This window comes from Mustela erminea, chromosome 17 (assembly GCF_009829155.1).
Source record: "Mustela erminea isolate mMusErm1 chromosome 17, mMusErm1.Pri, whole genome shotgun sequence".
NCBI lineage: Eukaryota > Metazoa > Chordata > Mammalia > Carnivora > Mustelidae > Mustela > Mustela erminea.
The window spans coordinates 66,143,726-66,167,068 of NC_045630.1; the positions used below are offsets into that span (position 1 = coordinate 66,143,726).

General features: G+C 56.5%; 2 protein-coding genes and 1 long non-coding RNA gene across 3 annotated transcripts in view; all 3 read left to right on the forward strand.

Annotated features, from left to right (window-relative positions):
• Positions 1-14,443, forward strand: part of KCNJ10 (potassium inwardly rectifying channel subfamily J member 10) — a 28,539-nt gene extending 14,096 nt beyond the window's left edge. Inside the window, exon 2 of the mRNA XM_032318586.1 lies at positions 10,715-14,443. Coding sequence (XP_032174477.1) covers positions 10,715-11,854 — 1,140 coding nt within the window. The 3' untranslated portion in view covers positions 11,855-14,443. The remainder of the gene's footprint in view (positions 1-10,714) is intronic.
• LOC116576406 lies at positions 50-14,768 on the forward strand. Its single transcript, XR_004280141.1, has 3 exons — positions 50-61; positions 5,722-5,727; positions 14,432-14,768. It is a non-coding gene; the product is annotated as an uncharacterized LOC116576406 (long non-coding RNA).
• A 6,075-nt stretch (positions 14,769-20,843) lies between these two features.
• On the forward strand, positions 20,844-22,975 carry PIGM (phosphatidylinositol glycan anchor biosynthesis class M). Its single transcript, XM_032318582.1, has one exon. It carries the CDS (start codon positions 21,002-21,004, stop codon positions 22,286-22,288), a length of 1,287 nt encoding a protein of 428 aa, XP_032174473.1. The 5' UTR covers positions 20,844-21,001; the 3' UTR covers positions 22,289-22,975.
• Positions 22,976-23,343: the final 368 nt, after the last annotated feature.

Genomic DNA, 23,343 nt, shown 5'->3' on the forward strand with positions numbered 1-23,343 from the left:
GGCTGGCTGGGGACTCGGGGCAGGCCGCCGCAGAAAGCAGGCGCCTGGAGCAGACATCTTGGTCCTCATCCTGTTTCTGCGCCACCCGCCCAGACCCTGGGAGGTGTCCCCCAGCGTCCTTGGGAGCCTCTCCAGCAGCTCCTGTCTTACAGATAACGACAGATAATAACAGAGGACGTTGTTCACATTAATGCTGCTGCTTCCAGCTGTATCTTAGCACAAAGTGACTTTTTTTGGCTCATCGGTTGAGGCGAGGCGGGGCGGGGTGACATCTGGGGGCGCTCATTCTTCTGAGGTGAGGACCCGGAAGGGACCAGGCCAGGAGGCTCTGGGGATGGCCGGAGCTGGGGCTGCATCCTTTGTCCTCAGCTGAACTCTGCACAGAGCTGGGCTCCTCACCCAGAATCAGGATGCTCAGTCTTGAGTGGGAGCCGGCCCCGGGGGTGGGAGGTGATGACTCGGGGAAGGCGTGTGCTCCGGGGGGTGGTGAGGGCTGGGGAGGCAGGGCCAAGAGTCAGTGCCCACCTGCGGCACGTGCCAGGAAGTCATCCCTGCTCTGGCTGGGGAGAGGGGATCCCCGAGATCCCACGTCCCGAGCCATTCTCCGCAAGAATATGCTTTCCTTCTTGTAGGGGAACAGGAGACACCGCCTGGGGATCAGGGCAGGGGAAGGGGCAGTACTCGTGACCGGCCCACCCGGACGCGCAGGGGCGCTGCCTGGACAGACGAGAACATCTGACACAGCCCCGTCTCTGTGTCCCTCCCTCTCTTGACCGGAAAACACACAGAGGGGTCAGCAGGGCCAGACAGGGGTCACAGGCTCCCAGGAAATGCTTTGAAGGCTTTTATCCTTTCTTTTGATCAGGCTATGAGAACTTTCCAAACGTTGACACAAGGGAAGAAAAGCCTATTCTTCCCTGGGCCAGGGCCTTGGTGTCAGGCCGAGGCCAGGGGACGGGAGGGAAGGGGAAGGGGCCGGAGGGGTGGCCGACAGAGGCGACAGTGACTCAGCTGGAAAAGCAGGCCCCCGGACACACACCCTCTGCCCCCCTTTCTGCACGATTTGTGTGCATCTGGCTCCGTCGCTATTTGTGGATTTTCTCGGGGGCCGGACGGGAGGGAGATTAATGAATGAGGGCGTCTCGTCTGAAAAGAACCCCAAACCCAACTCCGGTCTTCTTCCAGCCTCGAGGGCTTACATAACCCGGGGCACTTTTCTTGCTGGCCTCCCTCTCCGACCCGGGCCCCTTGCGCACCCCCCCCCCACTCCTTAACACCCGGAAGCCCAGAAATGCTTCTTTTCAGGCCCCAGAGCAGCCGATCTCCTTGGAAGCCTCCAGAGTCACTAACCAAGTTGGAATTAGTGTCTGAAGAGGAGATGATATGTTTGGGGACAGGAGGCTGAGTGGCCGTTTCCTCTCCCCGCCAAGCCAGGGAGAGGCCTGGACATGGGGTCTTAAAAGTTGGAAGGGACCTTGATAATCCTCAAACACAGGCCCCCCCAAACCCACCCCGCAACTGGCCCTGAAAGGCAGAGACGAGGGGAAGCTACCAGAGAAGAGACGTGTTGATGAGCGTAATCGGTCACCCCACGACGGGCTTGTGATCTGTTTCGTTTTTATTTTTTTATTTTTTTTAAAGATTTTATTTATTTATTTGACACAGAGAGATCACAAGTAGGCAGAGAGGCAGGCAGAGAGAGAGGGGGAAGCAGGCTCCCCGCTGAGCAGAGAGCCCGATGCGGGATTCGATCCCAGGACCCTGAGATCATGACCTGAGCCGAAGGCAGCGGCTTAACCCGCTGAGCCACCCAGGCGCCCCACTGTTTCGTTTTTAGATCGGGTAAAGTTTTCATTCAATTCTATCACATGTTGTTTGTTTCACATGAAAATAAGATCTTCCCTCAACGTCTCTGAGGAGAATTGATATTGCGGCAAAAATACGTTACCCTTAATCAGGTGACTTTGGGTCCCTCCTGGCACACTGCTTTGAGAATGGGACGAATACAACCCCCTTATGCCACAATTAAGGAAATAGTGACCTGAGGGGCTGGCTGAGACATTGCCCCAGGTCCCCGAGAGTCGGTGGCAGAGCCGAGACTCCTACCTAAGTCTCCTGCTTCCCCGTCCGGCCCCCGTCCGAGCAGGTAACAGGTAACCGGTAACCTCTTAGTTCCTGGCAGGGTCTTGAAACATCCCTGGGGCCGAATCCCACACACGGTCTCCACAATTCCCGAATGCTGCGCTCAGGCGTACCTAGCCTTGGGTTCGGGGCTGATGGGGCCCCGAAGCCCCCGCTCTGTGCACAGGCCTTCCCTGACACACAGCACGACGAGTTCGGCAGTTACTGGCCCGGAGGCACCTGGTATGCCGCGGCTGCCTGTTTCTGTCCATCCCGTCATTCACGCAGGCCCCCCCAGTGGTTGGTTCAGGACCTCCTCCAAGCCTCAGCCCAGTCGACTGGTTCGCGGCGAGCGTGGGAACCCCTCCGGTCCTGGAGGCAAGCACCGCTCCTTTCCGATCCCATTCCCAAACCCCTAAATCAAAAGGCTCTTTTCTGGAGGGAAGAAGGGGGAGAACAGGAGGCTGGCGGGGGTTGGGGGGCTTACAGTGTTGCCACCAATGCCGACCCTTGGGCCTGGGAGTACAGACGGCGCTCAGGAGGGCCGAGTGGGTGAGGCCGGTCGGAGGTCAGAGCTGGACGAGCGGGACAGCAGGCTCTGCCTGCATATCACCACCTTCAGAGAGCAGGATCCAGGAGCCTGAAGGACACTCCATTCAGATGTGTGCGGAGAGAGTGGGCCCAAGGCAGGTGACAAGGACGGAGGGGGACACTCACGTTAGTAGCGGCCAGCACCAAGTACGAGGCGCTAGCGGGCAGCGCAGGTGGAGGAGAGTTGGGAAGACAGTTGGGAGCAGAGTCCCAGAAGGAAATGGGGACCGTAGGGATGTGCCATGCAACCCCGGGAAAGGGGACACGGGGATGGAGCAGTCACACAACAAAAGCGTCCCCGCCAGTCATGAGATGCTCTCCGGGCGTCACTGCTGCCATGTCCAGCCAGGCTGGCCCCGGCTCACCTCCCAGCAGGTCGAGGAGTCACCTTCTCTGGCGGCGGAGCCTGGAATTGGCTCAGGGAAGGCAAAGTCACTGTAGTATTAGCCTGAAGCTCCGGGACAGAGGACCCTGGAGTCTGGCCAAAAGGTGCTCATCTGGGCTCTGTGGCCAGCAGGTTGTGTCGTGTGGGCTCCCTCGCCCCAGGCTCCTCAGGAACTGTGAAGGCAGAAACTCTTATGGATTCATAAGTGCTGTCCGGCCCCTCGGGCTCCTCCCATTTCCCTGAGTCCTTAGGAAGGGGAAGCACTCTGCAGCCAAAGAGGAGAAATCACTGGCCAGAGCCCACGGGGGGAGTCAAGCCCCCAGCCCCTCATCCCTGCAGGAGCCAGTGGCGCCCCTCCCACACTGTGACTGCTCCCCTCATCCGGGACCCAGGTGGCCGCAAAGCAGAGGTGTTGGGGGGTGGGAGCGCACCACCATGTTGTTCCAATTTGTACTATCAAGGGTCTTTCTTGGGCTCCTAACACTTCAGCCAAAACGAAAGGCTCCTGGTCCCTGGCTGGCTCTGGATTTTCCCAGTGTTACAGCTGCTGCTCCTACTGCTCCCTTCCCTGCCCTGGAAGCGCCTTCTCTCTGACCCCCAGGCCCCAGGCTCCCCGTGTCTCAGTCTTGCCTGACCTTCAGGCCCCGTCTCAACGCCACCTCTCTCTGTAAAGTCTTTCTTGAGAGAGACAGCCAGGTACGGAGGGAAACCTCAGCCTCTGATTGTTCGTTACTTGTTTCCTGCTCTGAATGGGGTTAATACCACTCTCACGGGGTCACTCCCTTGAGCTAAATGTCACCTTCCCCTTTGCAGATTCCCCGAGGACCTCCTGGATGCTTGGTCTAGGGTGCTTACTGCTTCCTGCCTGTGTTAGGGTTGGCTCCCTTACTGGCTTGGGACAGGCCAGAATCTACATCTAATTCATCTCCCCAACTCCAGGGTCTTGTTTCGAATCCGGCACCCAGGAGATGCTAGAGAAAGGGTCGTGTACGTGAGTGATCCCATGGCGGGGTCTGTGTGTGTCCTCCTACAGCGGCAGCAGCACCGCGGACCAGGACAGCTCTGCTGGTTTGTGCGTCGCTCAGTGATGATAACTAGTTTTGGGGGTTTCCACGTTCAGGAAAAGGGAAAAAACGTGGGAAAAACCGAGAGAAGACACAAACAAGGAGGAAGGACAAGAGGGCTTCGGAGGAGAGGCTCTGGACCAGCGCAAAGTGCTGTCTGTGCAGGACGAGAGCTCCCACGCTGGCCGGCGGGGGGGGGGGCAGTCTGTTCCCAGTTTGCTCCCTTCTGCTCATTCGTTCACTCCCGAGATACTTCTGGAGCACCTACTACGTGTCATGGGCCATGAAAATGCTTTATGTCTGAATCCTCCGTTCAATAAGCATATTTATAGTAGAAAAGAGGTAGCGTGCTGGATGGATGTCCCATAAAACACACAGATGGTGACCTGTGTGTGTGCGTGTGTGTGTGTGCGTGTAGAATCAGAAAAGGGAGGTGTTACTTAAGGCTGTGGGGATCCCAGGCTCCATGGCAGAAGGGGTCATTTGAACCGGGCTCTGAAGGCCATCTCGGGTACGTAGGGACAAGGACAGAGGGAGGCCAGGGAGAGAGAGCATGAACACCTGCGCGCGTAGGGCACGGAGCAGCTGCTTTGCCCAAGGCTCACCGCAGGAGAGAAGAGGTGGGGAATGAGGCTGGAAGCAGATCCGGGAGGGCCCTCTAGGCCTGGTCCTTGGCCGATGGTGCAGGGACACTAGCATGTTCTGGGCCAGGGAAGGCCCCAGACGGTGACGGCACGGACGACTGTAAGTCGGAGGACCTGAGCGCGGGGCCAGCCTTCACTGGGGTCCCACCCCCCTCCCGGGCTCGGCGTCCTCAGTCAGGAAACAAGGAGGCTCCTCTGAGCACCTCGTAGGCACCGAAGCCGGAGAAAGGCCCGTGGGGTCGTGACACGAGACGCGGCGGCCGCAGTGTCGCAGGGATTTGAGGAAGGAAAGACAGGGCAGCAGAGGCGTGGAGGCCGGTGCGGTGATTCCAGTGAAACGGGAGAAAGACCTGACGTCAGGCCAGGAGAGGAAGAGGCGCGAGGGGCAGATCCCCAGCCCCCAGCTCAGACACAGGCTGACAGTTGACACGAGGAAGGAGAGTCTGGTGGCCCCGAGTCTGAGCACCGGAACTCCCAGGCCCACGGCACCGTTAACCCTTTAGGAGACCAGAGGGGCAGAAGGAGGATCTGTTCACATGCGGGAGTGAAGGCAGTGAAATCAGTACCCAGGGCTCCTTTCAGGAGAGCTGCTGCAGAGAAAACAGATTCAGGGTCGCTTCCTGTCCTCCAGCCCGACCGGTGCCTCCTCCATGGCCCCGGGGTGTGGGGGGGGAGGGGGTCGGAGCATCCCTTCCAGCCACTTACACTGGCTTGGTCCACCCCAATGCCCACAGCCGTTTTCGAGCTCATTCTCTCTCTCGATCCTTTGCTGACCCAGAGGAGAACCAGGACTGATGCCTTGGGGACCTGCTTTCTCCCGCCTTTTGAAGGAAATGTTTGTAACCGGCTTAGCAGGACGGCAGGGAGCCTGTGTCCCTCCCGCTGTGCCGTGGCTCCCCCTGGAGGTCTCCAGAAGCTCTGCGTCCCCATCTCCTGTGCCTCATATCCTGTCTCTAGTAACAAATGTCCCCGACACTGGGAAAACAGGTGGAAGTCCCAGTCCGGGGTGTTAGGTGAGAACTCAGGGGTCACACGCGCTGGGGAATGCACCACTGGAAAGCACTCCGGTGTTCTGAAGTGGGAACGTGTGTAAGAGCCGGCTTCCTCAACGCTCGCGGCGGGGAGGCCAGGGAGACGGAGCACACCCACTCTTTCTTGGATGGTCAGGAAAGGCTTCGAAGCGGGCCACCGACACTTGAGTTGGGAAGGATAAGCAGGAGGTCGGCAGGGAGGCAGGGAGCAGTGTGAGAGCAGGTCCAAAGAGGACGACGCAGCAGGTCCTCGGCAGGGCTGGGCTCCAGAGGCCTGGCGAAGAGCGGCGGGCGCAAAGCCAACGGGAAGCCAGAGACCAGACCAAAGGCTTTTGCACGTTATCCTGAAGGCAGTTGGGAGCTGTGGACCAAGTGAATCACGAGAGACCCCTCGTGGGGTAAGGCTCTGATGAACGCGCTCGTTCTGGAGCATGAGCGACTCATGCGCTCTCGGGTGCCGCCGGGTCAGGCACAAAGCAGGAGGCGGGAGCCCTGTGTTCCGAGGACGCATGCCGGACACCACTGTGGGTACGCCTGGCCTTTGTGTTACAAAAAAAAAATCCTTAGTACAGATCTTGGAGCACGAAGGGGACGTCTCTCCGTTTCTGTCTTTTCACCCGCTGGGGGCCGGCTTTGTCACCCGAAGTCTTCAGACACTGTCCCTGGCCTGCGGCTGGGACGGTTTTGGGGGAAATGGCGCCCTCTAGAGGAAGGCGCAGGTGTGCTGGGGGCACTGGAGGCCTGTTCCAGAGCTGGGTCCTGCTCCCTTCCCCAGAGCGGGAGCCAGGGCCGGGCCAGTGCAGGAGGCGGGGTGGGGGGGTGGGGGGGTGGGAGCAGATTGGCGGATTGTTTACCCGCTTCCTACTCAGGCCCCCCGGAGAACAAAGCTGCCTGGCTGTGGGAGGTGGCCCAACAGCTGGGAGCAGCTGGAGGAGGCCGGGAGAAGGCTGGCAGCAGCAGGCACGCAGCTGGAGGCGGCAGTCACAGCAGCCCTCGCCAGCAGCCCAGATCTCCAGCGCCATGAATCTGAAAGCTCCAGGCCCTGTCCTCTGCGGCTCAGCTGTGATCCTCTCTCTACGGGGCACCACGGAGGCACTTCCTGAGACCCTGGGACCCATGGTGGTGCACCTGGGGGGTCCCAGAAACAGTTGCTGTAATTAAAACGTTCGGGGGCGCCTGGCTGGCTCCATCCCGGGAGCATGCAACCCTTGATCTCAGGGTTGTGAATTCAGGCCCACGTTGAGTATGGAGCCTACTTTAAAAAAATAAAAATAAAAAAAGGTTTGGACCAAGAGACAGAAGACTGGTTCTGGTTCCACCTCTACCATTAATCTGCTTGGGACAAATCTCAGAGCCGATTCTAACGATTTGTACTTAGTTCATGGTGTGAGGGTCAAATTACATTTTAAGAACTGTGACGTGATATAGAACCCCAGACTACTGTTTTGGGGATGAGAAGCAAGCCTTCCCTTGGGTCCCAAGAACCTCCATTCCTCAAGACAGGTGGAATCTTTCTGCAGCACCAACAGAGCTGGGACTCTGGGGACAGATCCCCTGAAGGTCACCGCGGGAAGGGCGGAGACCGCAGACGCAGGGTGGGTGCGCATCCGATCCTCCAAGAGTGCGGGTGAGGGGTACAGTCCGTCCTTCACCTCCGTCTGTCTACGGAATTTTGGCAAAGTGCTTGCCCATCCTGCCCGTGAACCCCTCCAGGGACAGAGCACTGCCTACTTCTAGAGAAGCTCTGCATGTCCTGATTGTTACGTTGTTCTTTGTCGTATCAGTCTGGGATCTTTCCTCCTGTGGTGTAAGCTCATTGGTGGTTTCTCTTAGCTCTCAAAGACCAAGTCCAAACCCTTGTTCACGGGACAGCACTTCAAACCAAGTACTTGCACACAGCCACTCGTACCCCTCAGATCGCCTCTTCTCCCAACTAACTTCCCCGTTTCCTTTAGCCGTTTCTTGCATGATCTGGTTTTGATTGTCCTTTGAGACGCAAAACAGCTGGTACAGGATAAGCAGATCTGAGCACGATCAACAACCTCCTTATTCTGCATAACTGAATTCGCCTGAAGTAGCTTGAAATAGCATTACCTTTTTGGAAACCAAAATGCATCCCATCTTTCCAATCCAGAATTGCTCAGGTAAGTTTTAGACCCCAGTACATACACATACACATACACATACACATACACATACACATACACATACACATACACATACGCAGTAATTATCTTTTTTGTTAAAGCTCCTCTGGCTCCGTTTGGATCCTAATTCTGCCCAGACCTTGCATTTGTGATCCAGCCCTGCTTCGTGGCACCCACGTGATTGACGGCCATGTGTTCTGGAGTTTCGAATAAAGTAATGTTGCAGACACTGAATGGGGTAAGGCCAGAGATAAAGCTCTCTGGTACGTCACTAGAAAATAGAAAATGATCCACTCACTAGTACCACTGATTTTTGTATGTTTCAGGCCCCAGGATCAGAGTAGCTGTTCTTTTTTCTCGGTCTTAGCCCCAAGGACATAAGAGATCTTGTCAAAAACCTTGCAGGAGACACTTTCTCTATTGCTTTCTCTGACTTGTTCATGTAGTAACCTTGTCCAGGAAGGCAGTTAGGTTCCTTGATGGGACTTGTTCTGGGTAACACCCCTTGCTGGGCCCTATTGCCCTTCCCCCAACCTGCCCAAATACTTGCAATTTTTTTTTAAAGGTTTATTTATTTGCAAGAGAGAGAGAGAGAGGGAGAAAGAGATTGTCAAGCGACTCCCTGCTGAATGTGGAGGCCAGTCTCTCGACCCTGAGATCAAGACCTGATCCGAAATCAGGAGTCGGGCAGTTAGCTGACTGAGCCAGCCAGGCACCCCCAAGTACTCGCAGTCTTAATGCTCTGTTCTAGAAACTTGCCGAGGGTCAACATCTTACCTGTTTGTCTGCAGTTTATGAAATGTATCTTGTTTTTCTTTTTGGATATTAAAATTAGGTTCACTCATCCACAACGTTCCAGCACTTTCTCTGTCCGTTAATAGTTCCTCCAATCTCTCAGAGGGTTCACATCTTTTCCAGTTTGTGGATCAGATGCGAAGGCGGACTAATCGGTAAACTTTAAAATGGTATAGAGCGTGGGGCGCCTGGGTGGCTCAGTGGGTTAAAGCCTCTGCCTTCGGCTCAGGTCATGGTTCCAGGGTCCTGGGATTGAGCCCCACGTCGGGCTCTCTGCTTGGCGGGGAGCCTGCTTCCTCCTCTCTCTCTGCCTGCCTCTCTGCCTACTTGTGATCTCTGTCTGTCAAATAAATAAATAAAACCTTTTAAAAAATGGTACAGAGATGCAGGTGCTGTGCATTTTTTTTTTTTTAATATTACTACTACTACTGAGTTTTGAATGGGGCTTTCCTTGGGCTCTAAATGCCAATTGTTCCCCTTTGCTCCCAAGTAGCTAAGGGTATTGGGAAGTGGACGACATCCAGTTCTGGCCAAGTGGTCTCACTCCAACAAAAGTTCCAGGTGGGTGGAGGCTGGCCGAACAGGCTCCTGGTTACCTCTGAGCATTCCGGGACTCTTGTCCGTTGCCAGTCGCCAGTCTAGGGTCTACTTGGATCGGTGTTTGAATGCGCCCAGATAGTTTCGTATTCCAGGTGTCAGGTCGGTCGTGGGGAAGACTGGGTAAGGGAGCAGTGTGAGGGATAAAATGCAATTGTTCAGATTTTTTTGGAACAGAGAATGTGATGAGCCTCTTTGTTCTCCAAGGACCGATGCCCCTGAGGTCACCCTCCTCCTTCCCAGAAGGTCTGGCCTCCAGAGCCAGAATCCAAGGGTCCCAGTGATTGAAATCCTTTCTCTGCTGGAAAAGTTCAAGTTACTCCTTGGGCAGGGGTGCCGGCCCCTTGTAGGAAGCGAGCGGTCTCCTATCTCCGAGCCTCTCCCCCTTTCTTCTCTCAGGACAAACAGCAATCCTGAATTGGAGCGCGTGCTAACTGATACACACGAACTTTCCTACTTTATCCCGTCAAGGCGACTTTCCCGGTGACCCGGCAGTCCCCGAGTCCCCGGGGAAACGTCCCTGCACCCGCACCGTCAGGAGGCCTCGCTGTGTGGTTCTCCACCATGGCTCAGTTGTTTTTGCTCGGGTCCCATCTGTGCTTTTCCCAGAGCCACCGACCCAGACCGAGCCCCCGCCGTGATGCGAATAGATGATAGTGATGGTGACGGTAGGGGGTTAGGAGTAATCACCATAAGACATGGTGAAATGGACTGGGTGCTCAGAGGACATCTCCAGGGGTAGAAGGATGGGCGGTTTCTGCTGTTTCCTGAGCCAGATGAGTATCTTGGTGTCACCAATGAGTACGGACTCGGGGCTGGGAGAAAAGTGAGTAAATGAAGGGTTTGTGTGTTTTAAGGGGGGTTGGCCTGGAACGACTTCAACAGGATAGTCTTTCTTGCTCTGCCATTCATGAGGGAGGGGAGGGACCCTATTTCAGGATGAGAGGGCATCACAGAGCTGGCCTTGCGGGGACTAGAGACCGGTAGAGCCCTCTCTTCTTGGCCCACCTTCAAGGCACTGTGAGCTTATTATGACCCAGTCTTTTCTGCATCTCCCAAGAGTCGCAAGGATCAGACTGCGTTGCAGGTACTTGCTCACTGAACGAGTCTCGCTCACTGGGCTGCGGGTTCTTGGGGAGCAAGGGCGATGTCATTCTTGTTGACCCACCAGTGTCTTGCGCGGCGCTTGGCATTCAGCAGGCGCTCATAAATCTTGGCTACTGGTAAGAACCAGTCAGTGGCACCAAACGCATGTGACTTCCTCCTTCGCGTTGGGGGGTGGCCAGGAGTCGGCTGGGTTTCTGCTGTAACCTGCGTTATGCTGTCTTGCTCCCTCCAGATGACATCAGTCGCCAAGGTGTATTACAGTCAGACCACGCAGACGGAGAGCCGGCCCCTCGTGGGCCCGGCGGTCCGACGGCGCCGAGTCCTGACCAAGGACGGCCGCAGCAACGTGAGGATGGAGCACATCGCCGACAAGCGCTTCCTCTACCTCAAGGACCTGTGGACCACGTTCATCGACATGCAGTGGCGGTACAAGCTGCTGCTCTTCTCGGCGACCTTCGCGGGCACCTGGTTCCTCTTTGGCGTGGTGTGGTACCTGGTCGCGGTGGCCCACGGGGACCTGCTGGAGCTGGGCCCCCCCGCCAACCACACCCCCTGCGTGGTCCAGGTGCACACGCTCACCGGGGCCTTCCTCTTCTCCCTCGAATCGCAGACCACCATCGGCTATGGCTTCCGCTACATCAGCGAGGAGTGCCCGCTGGCCATTGTGCTCCTGATCGCGCAGCTGGTGCTCACCACCATCCTGGAGATCTTCATCACGGGCACCTTCCTGGCCAAGATCGCCCGGCCCAAGAAGCGGGCGGAGACCATCCGGTTCAGCCAGCACGCCGTGGTCGCCGCGCACGACGGGAAGCCCTGCCTCATGATCCGCGTCGCCAACATGCGCAAGAGCCTCCTCATCGGCTGCCAGGTGACGGGCAAACTGCTGCAGACCCACCAGACCAAAGAGGGTGAGAACATCCGGCTCAACCAGGTCAACGTGACCTTCCAGGTGGACACCGCCTCTGACAGCCCGTTCCTCATTCTGCCGCTGACGTTCTACCACGTGGTGGATGAGAGCAGTCCCCTGAAGGACCTGCCCCTTCGCAGCGGCGAGGGCGACTTCGAGCTGGTGCTGATTCTCAGCGGGACGGTGGAGTCCACCAGCGCCACCTGCCAGGTGCGCACCTCCTACCTGCCGGAGGAGATCCTCTGGGGCTACGAGTTCACACCCGCCATCTCGCTGTCAGCCAGCGGCAAGTACATAGCGGACTTCAGCCTCTTCGACCAAGTAGTGAAAGTGGCCCCTCCCAGTGGCCTCCGTGATAGCACCACGCGCTACGGAGACCCAGAGAAGCTCAAGTTGGAGGAGTCGCTGCGGGAGCAAGCGGAGAAGGAAGGCAGCGCCCTTAGCGTGCGCATCAGCAACGTCTGATGGCGGCTTCCCACCTCCCCATCCCTCTGGTCTCTCCGCTGTTGGCATCCTGGGAGAGGGCTGCTACCCGAGCTCACCGGAGAGTCCCCGAAGCACCCATCCTCCACTCCCTCTGCTTTAACCTGGTGGCCTGCGGCTAGGCGAGGCCAACTGGGGTCCGAGCTTTCCTTCCATCGTCCCCTTCACCTCCCCCACTCCCGCCCGACGCACAACTCCCTGACGACAGGATGGGGGAAGGAGAGGGAAGATTAGGCTGAAGTGGCTTGAATGCCTCAGCCATGCTTGGAGACGCACATTAGGAGGGCCGTTCCAGGTGGATGGATAGACTCCCCCCACCTCCCGCCGCCACCACCGTCCAGTTTGGTGGCTTGAGGCTGGAACCCCCACCCACCCCTAATTTCCCACCCAGCTGGTTCCCTAAGGCAAGACTCTGATAGTCCTTTCGGGGTCTGTGCCTTAGAAAGATCGGAATCTGGAATTCATTTATCCTGGGTTCGCTACCAAGCCCTGTTGAGAGAAGTCAGGGTTTTTCATAGGGGGTTTATTTCTGCTGGTAAATTTGGACGATAATCTAGAGCCCTGGTCACCAGGTTTCCTCTTTCCATTCTCTCAAGTGGACCCTCTCTTCCAATACCCAGTTCTTTCACAGCCGCCTCTGCTCCCAGAGAACTGAGGCTGACCCAGGAAACCTGAACCGGTCACACCACACCTGCACCCATCCCGGAATCTGAACTCTCGATGTGGAGGGACTAATGCAGAACTCTTGTCCAAGACCTTGACCCTACTCTGCACACAGCCCTGGATTTGTTTCCCTGCGACCTGTGGATGGGATGAGCCATGCCAGTATGTTCCCAGGTCCCACAGAAAGGTCTGGAAATGATGTTCCAGATACTTACAGGGCCCAGATTCCCTAGGAAAGTGACATCAACCCCACCATGCAGGAGGAGTAAATTCTCAGGTTTCCAGACTGCTGTATGGAGCCCCTGGGAGTTAGGGCTTTATTAGGGCTTGGAGCAGGGCAGAACTCTGTGGCCGGCAGACACCATCCCCCCATCACTCCTGCCTGTGGCCCTCTGACAATGTCAGCTAGCTTATTAGGCAACGCTGGGAGGGAAGGAGACCATGCCTCCTGATCAAATAACCAGGGTCTCCCTTAGCCATTCCCGAGACTTGGGCTAAAGTGGGCACCAGCCCCATCTCCACTCTCCTCTGCCACAAAGCTACCTTCAGGGGAGTTAAAGGGACACTTTAGGAGACCAAGCTGTTCCTTGTTCCTGCTGGGGGCTGTGGGAGAGGCCAAGAAGGGAAAAGGGGCCCCAGAACTTTCTCTAAATCCCCAAAAGTTTCTCCCCAAATCCCAAGAGTGTCTCCTGGTCTCATTTAGGTACAAGAAACTGTCCCCCCTTACCCCCATGGGGGCCAGGCATAGAGTCCCCTGAACGAGTCAAGTGGCAGCTTGCTCGGGAGGACCCGGGTCAGTTGTTACAAGCTACACGCTTCCCCAGAATGTGCACGTGCGTCTGCGTGCAGAGCTTTACAGAGAAACCTCACGGTTCTGAGGCTGGACCCACGGTCACCACAGGATCCGCGTAAGACCCTCTTACGTGCATCTTTCCTCGAACTTGGCTAACCACGACTTGAAAACTGAAGACCCTGCATTCTTCACGGACCGCAAACCCCACCAACAGTCCCTGGCTCTCAAGAAAACCAGAACCAGAAAAACTTGAAAATCCGACACAGAAGAACAGAAGGCAAAGAGCCAGTTTCTAGGCTCTCAACTTTATTCAACGTCAGACTTACCTTCTTCCCACGTGCAAAGGCCCAGAGTACTGGACTGTGGGTGTGTGTGCGCGCGCGCGCCTTCTCACCCAACAGCAAGCTATCTTCCACTAGTCTCTTCTGCATACAGCCGCGTCCCTCCTGAGGGACACCCTCTCTCCCTCGTCCCCTGCTGTCCGCTCTAGGTCCCAGACGCTGCTCAGATTCTTGCGTAACAGAATGAGGACATCTTCTGACTTAACCTTTTTGCTTCTCCTCTGGGACCCCAGACTTTGCTCTAAGCTGCACTTTAAGTCACACTGTCCTTTTAACACAGCCTCGCTGACTCTCCCATACGCCTTCCCAGAAAACTGCGCCCCCCCTACCCCCAACCAGGAGTTTACACTATGGCCTCTTCCTCGGAGCTGAAACCCTTCTTCGGGCTATGAGACAAGCTTGAGAAGCAGCCGGGTCTGGGGTCCCCTGGCCCCGCCAACCATAGACTTCGAATGGCAGGAGCCCTAAGCACCGATGTTAGCGGGGAGATGCCACGTGGGCAAAACCACCAATGGGGGAGGGTACTCAGGGTGTGACGATGACACAGGGCGCTGCTGAGGGACCCAGTGAAATCGATGAAACCAGTCTCCCTTGGACCAGCTGCCGAGACCTGGGTGGAGGCTCAGGAAGCAGGGCGTGGTGCGAATGGAAGGCTGACCTAGGGAGAAAGAGACACAGAGATAATATATACGTGGAGAGATGTATGATGTATATAGATGTGTTTAGGACAAATATCCTGAATGTACGGAAAGGAGACGTTAGCGTGGGGGTAGGACTCCCCCGATTTCCAGACTTTTGACCAGTGATCCTGGTTTCGAGATGGAAGTGAGACAGCCGAGGAGGCTTCGGGTTTGATGATGGGAGAGGGAGGCAGGGAAGCCGCTCTTCGGAAGCGAGGAGATGCCCGCTGAGGCTTCTGAGAAGCCCCGCGGGCTGAGGTCCAGGAGGAGGGAGACAGGAAGGGGGTGGCTGCTGGGGCCACAGGCATCTGGAACCCACTTATGCTGTGTGCTGCACCCGGCCATGTCCTGTCACTGTAGCACTTTTTTTGTTTTGTTTTGTTTTAAAATAAAAGCACCTTCTGTGTCCTTTTCTTGAAGTACGCTGTATGTGCCCTTCCTGCACAGGGCGGGGGGGCCACAGCAGCTTCAGCCTGCTACGGGAAGTCCCACCGGGAGCTGACCTCTTCGGTGCATGGGGGGCACTGACGGGACGCCACGACCTCAGCCTCCAAACATCAGCACGGCAAGGGTGTGGGGCTCAGGACGGGCCCAAGGCCAAGACCCAGCCCTCTGCGCGGCTGCAGGCTGCCCAGATGCTCTCTAGGCCAGCAGAGCCCCAGTCCTGGCACTGGGCGTGGGGGTAAGGGGGCGCGTGGCAAACAGGAGAAGGGGGCTAGCGGCTGCCCCGGGGGGAGGGGGCAGCTCCGTGAGAATCTTCTGGAATCCTGACTCTGCTCCACCGCATTATCCACCACCCATCTCTGCCAGCTGGTGAGACCATCTGGGGGCTTCCCCATAAGGCCTGGGCAGAGAAAAGCTGCCAGCTGTAACACTGCTCTAAGTCGGGGACACTGCCCCCTCCCCAAGGCTGCTACCCTGGTCCTTTCCCCTGCTGTTGAACCTAGTTTCTTTGCAGCAGGTGACATGCCCCCCCTTGCTGTGGATAAAAAGCTCGGTCACGGCCAGCTCTCCTGAAGCACCACGGTCCAGGGGCGGCTTTTCCAGTCGCCGCATTAAAGACTAAACCAGGTCAAACTTACCTAGTCAAACAAGACCAGGAGCTTGTTTGGTTTCTTTTATTTAATTTTAGTCTTTTCAGAATAAGCTACTGAATAAAATGGACGAATCTCTGTGCTTTACTCCAGCTTCTTTTAGAAATCGAAGCCAACCTAGTGTTCGGGCCTGAACCCGCAGGCCTGTCTGCGGGAGCGGAGGGTGGACGGAGGCTGCGCTGGGGGGGCTGGACGTGGCCCGGCCCTGCCCCTTCCCCGCAGTCACCCCTCCCTCCCTCAGTACCGCAGCCCCCTCATCCACCTTAGGATCCTGTAGCAAATACCCTTCACACGTGGTTTTTAAAGGATTAAAAAAAAAAAAAAAAAAGAAGTTAAGACTCAGAAATCTGGACATTGGCTCAGCTCCGTCCAGGAAAGTTAAGTTGTTTGGGATGCTGGGCAACGCTCCTCTCAGCCGGCGAGTCACGCGCCCAAGTTCCCTTCCATGTTGCTGCGCAGAGACATTCCTTGCGTATCCTTGAGGCTCTACAGAACTATTCGCTTCACAGTGGGGCTTTGTGCCCCAACATTCGAAGAAAGGGATCTCTCTGATCTCTCTTCTACTCTGGTCCATCACTTCCCCGAAAAAGATCCGGTGGCCCATATCCAGTCCTGAGTCCTCTCCGACAACGGGTAACACATCCCAGAGTCTCTGACCCCTGCTCCCCAGAAATGGAAGGACAGAGGGAGCTGGAGGGAGAAAACGGGGTCTCTTTCCATCATCAGCAGGGACTTAACTACAACGTTTAGGAAACGCTAGTTGAGGGCTGGGTCACAAGACATCTGAGATACAAGACATACGATATACACAGCCCCCTAAACTTCGAAGAAACTTGCAAACCTGTGAGGAAAACAAGATACAGTAACAAGTCGCACACACTAAGGGCCCGATACACCGACCTAGGAGACGCCTCTGGACAATACCTCCCAGGGACAGGCACTAGGCCAGGCAAGGTATCGATCTACAAGGTCTGGTTAGAACACATGGGACCTAAGAGTCAAGAAAGATCGGCAGATGCTGAGTTCCTGCTCGGCGGGAGGTACCTCTCCACTGAGAAGGAAACAGGAGTGAGGCCGCGCGGCACGGGCCTCGCACCTGCTGGTCTCCTGCGCGACGCCTCACGGCTCGCCGGCCCCAGCCTCGCTCACTCTACCCGCGCCCGTCGCACAGTCTCACCCCCAAGCGCCTGCTGAAGTCTGGCTGCGTCGCAGACCCACCTCCCGTGGCGCTTACCAGAGCGGCAGCTGTGCTTGTGGACTTGCTGGATGAATGTCTGTGTCACTGGCTTGTTTAAGAGCCACGTGACTGGGACTCGTGTCAGCGCTCCGTCACCAGCAGAGCCTGACGCCTGCACGTACGTTGCTCAGCGGATGTCGCAGAAGCAAGGGAAGGGGGAGGGAAGGAACGTGTCTCGAGTTCATGCAGCCAGTACGCAGGGGGGCGCGTAGGTTTGTTAAAGACCCGTAAAAGATTTAGGTAACATATTTCATAAGGCAGGACATAACTGTCAAAAAGAGAGAGAGAGAGAGAGAGAGAGAGAACAGACGGTAAGCTCACAGTCGTGCAAGGAGAGATCATTTGACAGAGAAATTTGAGGTCTAGGGAGAGTCTGAGGAGCTGAGGTTAGAGGCCAGCATCAAAGCACAAGGAGCATGTAGGCAAGAGAGAGAGAAAGGATTCTCTGCGGCTGTTAGAGCATCAGAAGTACGGGAGACAGAAAGCACGAGTGTATTATGTGAGGACGGGTCATAACCCTAGAAGAGAGGGCTTTATAGGCGAACAGACTGAAAGGGCAGGGCCACGGAGGGACTGAATGTGAGGCTAAATGGTCAATTTTTGTTTCCTATAGGCAGCTGGGAGCCACCGAAGATATTTGAGGAAGGAGAGAATCTAATTAAAGTACTGTTTATGAATATCAACCTAGCAGGAGAATTGAGAGGCAGGAAACACTAAACCAGTTAAGAGACTTTCAAAAGCATGGGGCGAAGGTAATCGCGAGACCCTTGGGTAGTGGACGTGGTCGGTATGGACTATTAAACGGAGCTGTTGAAGGTCTGGACTAAGGTATAGGACCCCGAGGATGAAAGGAATTATGAATAGATTCCAAGGAAACTACAAAGCAGGAAAGATCTACAGAAGCAAGATCTACAAAAACAAAATAAGGAAAGTGATTGAATCAGCCTGTACTACAGCAGAAAACAAGAGGGTACACTCCAAGAGCTAACAGGGATGGCATTTAATGAAGGGATTACTTACAAGGGTGTGGGCAGGGCTAATGAGCAGAGAGATGGTGAGGCTCCCAGGACCTCCCCGCCGCCGGAAAGCCTTTAGCAGTCTTAAACTTGGCAGGAAGTGGTGCGAGCTGTAGCCAAGGGAGGGGGCTGTGGTTCCAGGGGAAGCGGTGGTCTCAGGTAGCAGGACTAAGCTTCATCTCAGCTAGTGCCTCCCACTGGCCTGTTCTCATGGGGAGCTCCACGGCAGGGGAGATGGTGTGATGCTGCCCAGAACAGGGCAACAAAGGGAAGAGTCGATCTGGAAAGCTGAGGAGAGTGAAACAGTACAGTGACCCAGGTCAAGGCCCTCGGCGAGGATGCTGGGGACAAGCCATGCATGGGTGTGGCTGGATCTACGGGGCAGAAGCCTGGAGGCGGCCGGTGCAAGGGGGAATGGGAAGGACTGTGTGTTGTAGCTCGAGAGGCAACGAGCAGCTGAGCCACCCGAAAACCTGCAGCTCTTTGGAGAGATGAGAAAAGGAATCCCTGAGCCCAGGGCAAAGAGCTCGGGGAGGGCTCCTTAAAGCCTGGAATATACCCGTCCCACCTAGAAACGGTAAGGAAGTCGGACCGCCCCGTCCAAGTTATTTTCCTGGACTCCAGACCCTTCTTTGGTCCCAAAACTACTACCTGTATCTCACGCCTTTGACCTCAGTGACCCAGGTCAGGTTTCATTAGCTGTTTCTGGTTTTCTTATCTGCCCAATTTGGTGCCTCCCATCCCTTTAAGAGGTAAGCTCTACAGGGTCATTTGGTTGAGGCCTTTCTGCCACATTACCTAAACCAACCCATCAGAGGACCCTCACTTAATCCTCAGACACCCTGCTCCCACATCATCTGCTCTCTGGACTAAGCCTCGCTTGGCTATCATTGGCAGAGAGAAAAGTCAGGGCCAGAGTCATAGTGAGAGCGGCTCTCAGAGAGATTCCGACAAGTGATCAAATGAGAAGGGCGCAGAGAAGGAAATCAAAATTCATCATCAACATTTTGTTTACAGGTTAGCTGCACAGCAGGCAGAACTGCTCTTCTGTTCCAGCTCTGCCATTAGTTCATGATGTGACGTGGGGAAATTACTTCACCTCTGTAAATCCTGATTTCTTCATCTGAGAAGGCAGCAGGCAGCGTATCCTCCCTACGTGGAAAGTATTTAGCACAACACCTGACACACTGCAGGCAAGTCCTCGGCAGAACTGGGTGTTGGGAATCATTGCCAGCAGCACGGTGATGGGCTCTCACCGTACATGTAGCTACTGCGCTGCAAACAAAACAAAACAAAACAAAACAAAAAAAACCAACAACAAAAACACAAAAAAACTAAACCAAAAACAACAACAACAAAAAACCCCGGAGTTAAAAGTAATTGCCGGGGTGCCGGGGTGGCTCAGTCATTGGGTGTCTGCCTTTAGCTCAGGTCATGATCCCGGGTTCCTGGGATCAAGCCCCATGTCCCGGCTCTCTGCTTGGCAGGGAGCCTGCCTACCCCCCTCTCTCTGCCTGCTTGTGATCTCCCTCTCTCTGTCAAATAAATAAATAAGATCTTTAAAAAAAGATAAAGCAAAGCAAAAGTAACTACCAACATGAGGCCTGTAGTTACACTAAGGCTTATGTAAGGGGAAAAAGATACCGGAGTATGAATATGTAACACAAACGATTCACACGGTTCACCCGCAGGGTAAGAGTCACTCCTATGATGCGTGAGGTGTGGGCGGGGGCTGGAGGGGGCCGTCCGGGGAGCTGCGTGTTGAGGCTGCAGGGAGTCATCTACCCTCTTTATTCTAGTCAAGGAAGCTTCCGCTAGGAAGCCAGATCAATCCGTGAAACGAAGCCATCAGTACTTGCTGAACACCTATAATGTGCCTACGACTGCAATAAATTATGAGTAACTGAAAAAAAAACTAAGGATAAGATATAATCCCTGACCTCAAGAACCCTACGATCTCCTGTAAAAGGTTATGAACGTCACTTACAATGATTAGGGCATTCACAGTTCTGCAGACTAAGAGCAGCCCCAGCCCGCAGGCGGGAAAGACCTAAGGGCGGGAGTCCTTGGTGAGAAATTCAGGGAAGCAAGGGTAGGGGCGGGTGGGGGAGGGATCGGAGCTCGAGGTGGGGGAGGGACACCGGGGGCGGCCGGCCCGGGAGTTGGGAGCACTCCCAGGATGCCACTCTGCGGGGCCTCTGGTATCGTCCAACGTCTGCCCCACGCGTCCTGAACGCCCGCGGGTGGGTGAGACAGACGCACGGAAAGGACGAGATCGCCTCTGTTCCCAAAGACCTCCGAGTGTCCAAGAGAAAACGAGGACAGAGAAACAAAAAAATCAGGTGTCCCAAGGCCGTAACGAAGAACGGTCGCTCCAGGAGAGGCGCCCGGGGCCCTGGGATGGCGGGCGGCACCGGACGGGCCAGGCAGCAGGCGGGGTCTTCCGTGGGCACGACCTTCCAGAGCTCGGAGCCCCGCCACCCCCGTGTGGCCAGCCTCGGTGGAGGAGGCAGCGACGTCGCCCGGCGGATGAAAGCAGAAGCTTTCGGGAGGGGACACCGGGGCTGAGGCCCGCAGGGTCAGGTGCTGTGCGAGCGGGAAGGCAGCCGGGACACGAGGCCGAGCCCCGTCGCGGCGGCGAGGCGCGGGCACCGTTCCCGGCCTCCCGGACAAGACAGCGGCCCCGCTCACCTGCAGTCTGGACACGGAGGTGCAGCTTCAGGTCAGGGCTCCGTCCCGAGCACGCGCGCAACCTGCACGCGCGGGCCGGCCCACGAGCCCCGGCGACCGGCGACCGGCGACCGGCGACCGGCGACCGGCGACCGGGAGGGACGCCCGGCAAGCGTTCTCACTCTCGGGCCCCCGGGCCGGGGGACGCGGCGGGAAGCTCGCTCCGTCTCTGGCTCCGTCTCCGCGGGACGCAGCCGCGAAGCGGGAAGGACCCTCGTGCGAAGAGGACCGTCGCCCCGCTCCGCCACAGACCCGCGGAGCCGCCCGGGCCCGTGGGCCACGCCTCCCGCGAGAGCCGGAAGTCCCGCCCCCGCCCGAGGAAGGAGGGGCGGCGACACAGCCAATCCGAAGGAAGGCCACCCCGGCCCGGCCACTGAGGGCGCGGCGCGGCCCCTCCCCCCGGAAGCGGGGCGGGGGCGGGGCTCCCTGCCGGAAGCGACCGTCCCGCGGTGGTTTCGGTTGGCGGCGCGCGGGCGGGAGATGCGCCGGCCGCCTGAGGCGCGGGCGCCGAGCGAGGGTCGGGGCTCGGAGGGCAGCTCGGGGCTGGGGCCGAGCGGCTGAGGCGCCGGGCGGTCATGGGCCCGACCAAGCCCTGGGGGGAGTGGTTCCTGAGCCTGCGGGTGCCGCCCGCCGGCGTCTTCGGGGTGGCCTTCCTCGCGCGGGTCGCCCTGGTTTTCTACGGGGTCTTCCAGGACCGGACGCTGCTCGTGCGCTACACGGACGCCGACTACCAGGTGTTCACGGACGCCGCGCGCTTCGTCGCGCAGGGGCGCTCCCCGTACCTGCGGGCCACCTACCGCTACACGCCGCTGCTGGGCTGGCTGCTCGCGCCCAGCGCGTACCTGGGTGAGCTCTTCGGGAAGTTTCTGTTCATCAGCGGCGACCTCCTCGCCGCCTTCCTGCTCTACCGCCTGCTGCGCCTGCGGGGGCTGGGCCGGCGCCGCGCCTGCGGCTACTGCGTCTTCTGGCTCCTCAACCCCCTGCCCATGGCGGTGTCCAGCCGCGGCAACGCCGACTCGCTGGTGGCGGCGCTGGTGCTGGCGGCGCTGTACCTGCTGGCGCGGGGGCAGGTGGCGGGCGCCGCCGTGGCCTACGGCGTCGCGGTGCACATGAAGATGTACCCGGTGACCTACGTCCTTCCCATCGCCCTGCACCTGCTCCCGGAGCGCGGCGGCGGCGGCGGCGGCGGCCACCCGGGCCCCCGCCCGCGCCGCGGCTCCTTCCGGGCGCGCCTGTCCGAGTTCCTCGGGAGGCTGTGCAGCCGCGCCGTGCTGCTCTTCGTGGCGGTGGCCGGGCTCACGTTTTCCGCCCTGGGCGCCGGCTTTTACCGGAGATACGGCTGGGAGTTCGTGGAGCACACCTACCTGTACCACCTGACGCGGCGGGACACGCGGCACAACTTCTCGCCCTACTTCTACATGCTGTACCTGACGGCCGAGAGCCCGTGGAGCCCCTCCCTGGGCATCGCCGCCTTCCTGCCGCAGTTCGTCTTGCTCTCCGCCGTGTCCTTCGCCTACTACCGGGACCTCGTCTTCTGTTGTTTCCTGCACACGGCCATTTTCGTGACTTTCAACAAAGTCTGCACCTCCCAGTATTTCCTCTGGTACCTCTGCCTGCTGCCGCTGGTGATGCCGCTCGTGCGGATCCCGTGGAAGCGAGCTGTGCTTCTCCTGATGCTCTGGTTCATAGGGCAGGCCTTGTGGCTGGCGCCGGCCTACGTCCTGGAGTTTCAGGGAAAGAACACGTTTCTGTTTATCTGGTTAGCTGGTTTGTTCTTCCTCCTTATCAACTGTTCCATCCTGATTCAAATAATTTCCCATTACAAGGAGGAGCCCCCCACGGAGAGAATCAAATACGACTGATAGGACTCCAGTTCCTCTGCCATTTCTACGACATGGCCATTGTCCTGAACGGACCAGAAGAGAGCTTTGGGACACATTTTTGAACATCCTGTGCACTCTAGTGAAGATTCAGTTTGGAGCACAAAACCCTATTCCAGCGGGAATTAAAACGAGTGGTTGCCTTATATATAAAGCAGACTCAGCGGTGAGGTCCGCCTCTGTCCTAATCTCAGGAGTCTCAGTTCTCTGGGGCATGGTGGGAAGTAAAGGTTACTTGTTGAAAATGGGAAATCTGATGAAACTATCAGATGCTAAAATTAGCGTTTTTGTAGAAGAACAGAGGAATGGACTTAGAGACCTAAAGTCCAAGTCGGCATTCCTACCGGTTATACTGTGCTGCAGTCCGAAGCTGTCTTTTTAACCCCCGCTTCTTCTTTTTTAAAGCTTTCCCAACAGCTGTGAGAACTCGTGGAACGTGCCTAAAGTACAGCTTTTGGATGTCAAGTGTTAACCAATACCACCGGGCTTAGACTGGGAGAGTTCCTTCTGTATTAAAAGTGGGGGCTGAGAAAGAGTCCAAAGAATTTAAATTGGAATCATGTTTCATGTAGTTGTTTTATTACTTCGTTTTTCAGCACTTAGTCTCAGTGGTATTAGACTACCATTTGGTTTTATACACGATTAAATTAAAGTTCACCCATCTTTAAACCTGAGTCAGTACATATTTCAAAATAGCATCTTGCTTTTGATGTTTGGAGTTCACGAACTACTAGGGACATTTTAATGTTCTCTTAAACCTCTTGTTTTTAATTTTCTGATTGCCTTAAGATATTTTTCATACAGAATTTAAGGTAATCGGGCGTCATCTGTGTTGTGAAAATGAAAATTAGGAGATTTTAAGTGATACAAAATTACATTGTTAGTAAGACATTGCCCAGGTTAAAAATACCCCACTTGAAAAAAATTCATGGTGGAAATGGAGACCTGTGTGGGAGGCGCTGGAAAGCTTAAGAAGCAGCCTAAGTAGTCATAAATCTAGACCAGGAAATTGAGGGAGAGAGTGTGGAAATGAGTTT

Excerpts from the sequence above, each read along its gene's own strand:
- PIGM (XM_032318582.1), top strand. The coding sequence starts at position 21,002 with ATGGGCCCGACCAAGCCCTGGGGGGAGTGGTTCCTGAGCCTGCGGGTG.